Source organism: Daktulosphaira vitifoliae, unplaced genomic scaffold, assembly GCF_025091365.1.
Source record: "Daktulosphaira vitifoliae isolate Bord-2020 unplaced genomic scaffold, ASM2509136v1 Scaffold_3, whole genome shotgun sequence".
Classification (NCBI taxonomy): Eukaryota; Metazoa; Arthropoda; class Insecta; order Hemiptera; family Phylloxeridae; genus Daktulosphaira; species Daktulosphaira vitifoliae.
The window spans coordinates 11,299,579-11,308,072 of record NW_026099574.1 but is presented as its reverse complement, the minus strand read 5'-3'; the positions used below and the strand labels follow the sequence as shown (position 1 = coordinate 11,308,072).

At 26.7% G+C, this 8,494-nt stretch overlaps 1 protein-coding gene across 7 annotated transcripts in view; it reads right to left on the bottom strand.

Annotated features, from left to right (window-relative positions):
- Positions 1–3,564: 3,564 nt before the first annotated feature.
- The window catches only part of LOC126900970 (uncharacterized), a 76,456-nt gene continuing 71,526 nt past the window's right edge, over positions 3,565–8,494 (bottom strand). For 2 of the 7 annotated variants that reach the window (XM_050677025.1, XM_050677026.1), the window contains exons 8-10: positions 6,822–6,884; positions 6,686–6,748; positions 3,565–3,716 (exon numbers count right to left, since the gene is read on the bottom strand). Coding sequence is in view for 3 of the 7 variants with exons in the window: in XM_050677037.1 (XP_050532994.1) it covers positions 3,646–3,716; positions 6,087–6,149; positions 6,686–6,748; positions 6,822–6,920 (296 nt within the window). In the remaining 4 variants the exon portion in view is untranslated. Of the gene's footprint in view, positions 3,717–6,086; positions 6,150–6,222; positions 6,286–6,685; positions 6,749–6,821; positions 6,921–8,494 lie in introns of all 7 variants that reach the window. The other 5 variants (XM_050677038.1, XM_050677037.1, XM_050677039.1 and 2 more) reach the window with 5 other exon arrangements.

Genomic DNA, 8,494 nt, shown 5'->3' with positions numbered 1-8,494 from the left:
TGTGCTGACGGGTCTAAACTCTACCCCTTTAGTAGTCCACTAATTAGAAAGATTGGGGCTGATCAGTTTATCCAACAGGAAGACTCGAGAAGAGGTCGAACGACAAACTCGTCGTCAATATAGATATATAAAACATTAATAAATTTGTGTTAAACTTTTGTGTCTACGTTGGGGCACTACCGACGTACGACACTAGGTAGTGACCCAGATAATTCTGATATTTTTGTCATTCATCTATAAATTTTACTATTTCCTTGCCAATCGATGCTCTTCTTGGTTCTTTCTTTTCTTTTTTTGTCAACACAGTAACCGCCGCTTTTTTGATAGCTGATTTTATGTTCTCCCATTTTTTATTCCAAGGATCATCTACGTTTCTTTTTTGGTATTCGCGATCCATGTGGTGTTTATATTGTTCTACAATCTCTGCTCTCTTAAGTAATCTGACATTATATTTGTCTTGCTGTACTTTTGGTCATTGTGGTTTTTTATATCTGAGTTCGCAATTCGCCATTACTAGATTGTAATCACTATCACAATCAGCACTTGGGTATGCTTTACAGAAATTAACTTGGTTTTTAAAGCGATTTTTCACCAGTATGTTATCTATTTGGCAGTTATCTATTATCGCCTGGCATTTTCCATGTATATATTCTTTTGTATTCCTCTAGACAAACTATATTGACTTACATTTCACAAACCCATGTTATTATCGATAACCAGAAAATTACTTTTTCTAATGATATTATACATTATTAAATTGATTAAAATATTTACATGACTCAATCAATGGAGACGCCACTGGTAGTAAATACACTTAGCAATATGACGTCGGAACTACTAACTATTATTATTAATAATATTTGACACGATTGCACAAGTCGAATGCATATTCGTATGCAGATCTATGTGCTGGATTAGCATGACTTGTACAATAGTTTATAACACATTTAAATTATTTATGACTTTAGCATAATTCATATTAAGAAAGGTTTGTCTTTTTGTATTATTAAATTAGTTTTAAACGTTATAAATACACCAAAAATTATACAATTTCATAAGAAAATGATCGGTAACAGTAATCAGTATACTGAAATAATGATTAATGTGCTAGATACCCACTCTAAAAAGTTCATCTAAAACTTTAGTACACTAATAAATATTTTTTAGCATACCAGCATTCATAAATACGATTTTTTTGAGTTTCACACTAATAGTTGCATTAAAACGTCATATTTTAGAATACTAAACAGATTAATACACTAATGTAAAATTGAAAAAAAAAAAGCCCAGATCCCTATTTTGTCTGACCTACGTAAAATTAATCTCAACTTAAACATTGTATTTTATAAATGTCCGATTTTTTCTTTTTCTTTAGCATTTATTTCTTTAGGGTTATGTAATAAAGCTTTTAAATTATTGCCCTTCAAAGTTACTACTATAGTAATACTAAAATTTAAATGTGAATACTTAAATCTAGCTGAATTTCTTTTTTCTTTATTTCATTTTTGTATTCGGACGGATTTTAAAATTATGTTTTCGTCATACCTATTAAATCTTTATTTATAATCCCCCATTTTTTGATGAAAATTTAATTCATTCATTAAATTTTCAACTACTTTGAAAACTATACTATTAAAAGCTGCCATTTTGTGTTGGTATGAATTTTTTGGAATGAAACAGAATGTGTGTGTGTATCTGATAATTTAAAAAATTTAGACTCTTTCTACTTTTTTAATTAACAAATTTAAAAAGGTCAATTTTCCCTTTACTTCCTGGTCGAACATAAATTTAATAAAGCTAATTTAGTTTTGGGATGGAATCGATAAAAAAAAAACTATAGCACCGAGGGGTCGTGGCATAGTTGGGACAAGTATAGATGATATCTGTCAGTGATTAAAATCACTATCATAAGAAACATTTTGAAGCAAATTTGTAGTTAGTATTAATAATAATTACATATCGACATTAACTCCTATTTTATTAATTATATCCTGATTAGTAGTTCTATGATTTATAAGTATAATATATGAATAAATATTTATTATAGTAATTCAACGTACTATGAAATCGATATTTAATAATTTAATATTGTAATTTTTACAGAAAAATAATAAAAAAATTGATGAAGTAGTTTATTTTGTTACTTCTTTGACAAACATGTATAATAATTTAAGAGTTTGATGCAATTCTTTAAAAAAAAAAAAAATGTTGTAAATTATGAATAAATACACTGGTCTACAAGGAACTCTCATCGGAATCAAAAATATACTAAAAAATATTCAAAAACAATTTTTCGCGCTGTTTTTTTGCAACGTGCTTTGCCACTAGGATCCTAATAGTTGGCTAAGCTGTACCTTAACGGGGCAACGCTGGTCCTATATAATTTATATCCCACTAGAAGGGCAGTTAGCGGTTTCGTGACCATTAAATATAGACTCTCAACTAACAACGATAACAAGCATTTATTTCTATTTAATAGTATATTTAAATATAACCAGACTGGATCTCTAGAGATGTTGTGGTATCTAAGTTAGGTGAGCGACAGCGGCGAGCGTACACAATCCGATTGTAATAAAATAAATCCTAATAATTAAATTAATAATAAAAGATAATATTGTCGGAATTAGGTTATAGTAATAAAAATATAATCTGTAATAAGAAATGAGTAGCCGCGAGCGTGGTAAAATGTCGACTGATTGTCGTTATATATTTATTTAAGAAGAAGAATATCATCGGTTTTGTTTACACCCGCGCGTGCTGCATACCTGTAGTAGGTCGTAGGGACGTTTGTGCTGATCAGGCACTAGTGTGGTATTGATATGCTAATGTTGGTGAAGGATGAATAATCTGTACGTTACATTTTAATCTGAAATTAGATTTTTTTTATCACTTCTAAGTTTTTATATTATTACTAATAATAAAAAAATAAGTATTTACTTATGAAAATTGTATTAATTTATAACTGATTTTGATTTTTAATATGTTAAAAATAATTTTTGCAAAATATCAATTATTTTTGATCCTTTAAAGTTGACTTTTGTGAAATTTTTTAATAAAAAAAATTGAACTGTTACCATAACTTTTAACTCAACTTGTAGGTTTGAAATTAACGTCATTAAATAGAAAATTTTATAATTACTATTTACAGTTAATTTATTAGAAAAGCCCAATATTTTTTTGCAATTCAATCGTAATAGAACACTAGAATAGAAATCATAGTAATCATTTCTAAGTAACTTTGGTGTTTAAAAAGATTTTACAGTTGAAATATTCAGAACTTTATTAATCTTATAGATTTACTTTAATTAAAAAACCAATAAAAAAATCTACTTAATTAAGCGTATAATAAAATTTGATATAATTGTAAAAATCCATTGTTAAATCCTGATAAAACTAAAAATAATTTTTTTTTTTTGGTCATTTCAAAATAATTTCAAACAAACATTTTTTTTAACTTACGTTATTTTATTTTTTTAAACAACTAATATAATTTCAAAATATTAAAATCATCTTCATTATTAATGAAAAATTACTAAACAACACTTATAATAAATATTCATAAAAATTGAAAATTGAAAATATATTTTATTTCATACATTTAACAATTATTTTGAATTATGATTACATACATATGTAAAAAAGAATTTAAATGTACCTGTTGATTGGTTTATACTCATTTGGAATTTCCACTAATAAATCTTCTAAATTTTCTTCTTCTATGAAAATAATATAATAGATTACTAATAATTCATAAAGCATATTGAGTGATGTTCATTTTTAATAAAAATGGCAAAAATTATTGAAATATTGCTTTGATATTAATCTCTTTATGATAAATCTTTCATTAAAAAAACAAAAATTATTTATAGTTATTAAATATTGATATTAATGTTATAAAATTTATATAAATATGTGAACTATGAGTATGAGACAAAAATAATCACTAATTAAAAAAATGACACGTTTTTAAAAAATAATATAGTACTTTTATTAAAGTTAATTAAATGAAAACAATGATATACTTTTTATTAAGAACAACTAATAAATAATTATATTCATAAATTGTAAAATATAATCATATCTATGTTATTCAATGATACAATGATATTGTATCAAGGCACAATGCAACATCAAATTTAAGAAAAGAACTAATGTAACAAATAAGAAAAAAATCGAAAACTAAAAACTAAAATATAACAGAAGAAATCAAAAGAAATTTAGATGAACTTGGTATAGTAGAAAAATCTGGCATAGCATGAAGATGGACATTATTAGAGTTGTAGATAAAATAATTGGTAAAAATAAAATAGAACCGAGAATGTCATGGATGTCAGGACAAATTCTTGAATTGACTGAAAGAATGAACAAACTGAGGAACAGAAATTACAATTTATATAAATAGACAAAAAACGAAGTAACGACAAAATGCCGTCTAGCAAAAGAATTTTGTCTAAAACAAAACATACAAGAAATAGAACGTATTCTACTAAGAAACAACACAGGGGGAGCCTATAATAAAATTAATAAACTGCAATAGAAAACCAAGACATCCAGCAACACAGTTAAAGATAAACATTGCAAAATTTTGTTGGAAAATGAAAAGAGAGTAGAGAGGTGGAAAATGTATATGGAAGAGTTATATGAACAAAAATAGGAAATCGAAAATGAAATAGATGTAAAATAAGATAGAAAAATACTCGAAATATTGATAAGTGAATTCGAGAAGTCTCTAGGAGAACTGAGTGACATAAAATCAACAATAATTGACAATATCCCGGCTGAAATATTGAAAAATATAAGAGGAAAGACAAAACATCAATCGTTTAAAATCATTAAAGATAGCTATAATAGTGGAAGTCTACCATTGGATTTTATCAAAAGTAGAACTATAACAGTTCTGAAGAAAAGCAATACAACAGAATGTGGAAATTATAGAACTATAGCACTCTTTTCTCATATATCGAAAGATCAGTTTGGATTTAGGAAAGGGCGAGGAACAAGAGAAGCAATATTAGCACTGACAGATCCTTGAGAGAAGAATTACACTGAATTGAAATATTATAACAACATAGATCTAGAGAAGTCTTTCGAAAAGTAGATTGGAAAATCTTATTCAAGATATTAAAAAAAAAAGTAATTGACTGGAAAGATCGGCGGCTCATTTTCAACTTGTATAAAGATCAAACAATAGAATTAAATGTAAATGGATCTGTAAAAGTAGAAAAAATAAAGAGAGGAGTGAGACAAGAATGCCCCTTATCGTCTTATCTACTCAATCTCTTTATTGAATCGAGCATAGATATAATGAAAACCAAGATCAATGGAGTGAAAATAAATGATCAACATATACAATGTATTCGCTTGGAGGATGAANGAAAATAAATGGTCAACATATACACTGTATTCGCTTGGAGGATGACAATGTTATCTTAGCAGAGTTTGAAAATGACATAATCAATATGCTAAAAATTCTATTAAATGCACTGGATAAATTTAAAATAAAAATAAATTCCATAAAATCAAAACAATGCTTTTATGTAAAATGCTCTCAGATCTAAACCTTCATATACAAATAACAATACACGATTATAACAAGTCCGAAAATTTTTCTACCTTGTAAGTATCATAGCTTTTAATAACAAATCAACTCCTGACATCAGAAGAAGAATACAATTAATAAATCAAGCATTCAAAAACAATACTCAGCTTCTCACCAATACACATCTGAGCATTAACTGTAAAAGATTGGTTAAAATATTTGTTTTGAGTGTGTTTTCATATGGAAGTGAAACATGGACAATTGACAAGAAAGACAGAAGCAAATTATTGCTGAGATATTTCCTTATTGGGTTCTTATTATAAGATTTTGTTGATGCTCTATTTGGAAATAATAACACCAAATGCTCAAAACTTCTTAAGACAGTATGAATACACGGGAATTATAGAAAGCAATAATATTTGAAATTGTACAAAAATGTGTAACAAGACAAGACTTTATTTAAAGTATGTCTCCTACAAAGATTACTACTGGCTTTTGAGGACTGAGGCAGGGTGATGATATTTTATATTCCTAAATATATTTATACCTTCTTCAATATTGTCATGTAGTAATGATTCAGGTAAATCTTTTGGTGGAATTTTATTCATTTCTAAAAATATAAACAATTAAACGGTTAATATATTTAAAATTATGCTTGTTCATATTACTAAATAAATTTGTACCTTCTTCAATATTGTCATGTAGTAATGATTCAGATAAATCTTCTGATGGAATTTTATTAATTTCTGAAAATATAAGCCATTTACTTTTAATATTACTATCTTCAAAAAAAAAAAAAAATCATATAATGATTTTAGGAAGGTTATTTTTAACACGGTTATATTAGCTTAGAACAATATGCGTGGGGGCTTTGTGCCATATTTTTCGTATATTAAATATTNTTATTGGGTTCTTATTATAAGATTTTGTTGATGCTCTATTTGGAAATAATAACACCAAATGCTCAAAACTTCTTAAGACAGTATGAATACACGGGAATTATAGAAAGCAATAATATTTGAAATTGTACAAAAATGTGTAACAAGACAAGACTTTATTTAAAGTATGTGTCCTACAAAGATTACTACTGGCTTTTGAGGACTGAGGCAGGGTGATGATATTTTATATTCCTAAATATATTTATACCTTCTTCAATATTGTCATGTAGTAATGATTCAGGTAAATCTTTTGGTGGAATTTTATTCATTTCTAAAAATATAAACAATTAAACGGTTAATATATTTAAAATTATGCTTGTTCATATTACTAAATAAATTTGTACCTTCTTCAATATTGTCATGTAGTAATGATTCAGATAAATCTTCTGATGGAATTTTATTAATTTCTGAAAATATAAGCCATTTACTTTTAATATTACTATCTTCAAAAAAAAAATCATATAATGATTTAAGGAAGGTTATTTTTAACACGGTTATATTAGCTTAAAACAATATGCGTGGGGGCTTTGTGCCATATTTTTCGTATATTAAATATTCCGACGGTTTTTTCACAATAATACTAGTATTTTTCGTTCATTATTCTTTTAAGCTTATTATAAAAATAATTTTTAACTTTTTAGTTCGATATGCTTTAAAAGCGTGTTTTTTAGTTTTTTTTAAATATACAGAGTGATTAATTTATTATAAACCACTTGATTACTCGCATTATAATTAGAGTAATTGACAAAAAAACGTTGCTTCTATTTTTTGATTTATCAGCTATAATTTACTATTTAGAATTTTATCAGGAATAAATATTTAGATAAATGCTAATTCGTTAAACATATAATATCCTATCCTTACAAATAAAAACAAAATTAAAAAAAATAAAATCATATATTAGAATTAATTTACTATCATAAATATTAAATTTAATTTAAATTTGAATATAGTTGGGGTTATTTTTGCGAGAATGCCTGATTTTTGTATAGGCTATTTTTAAAAATCTAATTAAAAACAGGAATGTTTTAAAGAGAACACTTACGCATGTATGAAAAATAATAACAAACAAATATTTGAAATTAAAAGAAATCTCAAATAGATAAAATTTAATAGAACTATCTACTCTCTTCACCATATTTCAGAGTACTTGTGTCTTGCACTTTGTCTGCACCTCATACCTAGGTGTTACCCTGATTCCCTTCCCATAACAACAACCTTTCGACACCCACAGCTAACCCGGTGTGTCAGCCAAACACGGTGACTGCTGTACGACAACACGCACGTGAATACCTAGACAGCAGGCACCACATCTTCATCTTCGTACACATCACAATTACATTTACACCGGTTTCCTTTCTTTTATTGTGTTACGACAATACTATTTATATATTTCTTTTATTCAACATAAAAAATTTATATATATTTTTTTTAATCGGACCATTTCCTTTTATACACAGGTTCAAAACTTAAAAAACCCAGCACAGGGGTGTCGCGGCACAGTAGTGACGTGGCATAGTTGGATCAAGTATAATGATATCTGACAGTGATTAAAATCACTATCAAAAATAAACGCTTCGATGCAAATCTTTAGATAGTGTTTAATTTTAAAAAAATTGGTGTTTTATTCCAAAAGCTACTTGATCTGCTGGTTCCTTATTAATATCTCGATTAAGATAAAGTANCCAAAAGCTACTTGATCTGCTGGTTCCTTATTAATATCTCGATTAAGATAAAGTATGTCGAATGAAAAAGGGTTTATTAAAAAATATTATTTCTCATAAAAAAATTGTGTGGATCCATAAACTTTTCAATAAGTTATACCATTATAAAGTTAAATATTATATAAATAATAAAATCCAGAATTTTCACACGAAAATAGCATTCGGTAGCCATTTTCGCCGTGAAAACAAGTCCAGAGGTCAATTTTTTTTTTTCAAATTAAAGTATATTACATTAGCTTTAATTTAAGATATATATAAAAGTATCAGACCTTCCGGAACATTTTCAAAAGTTA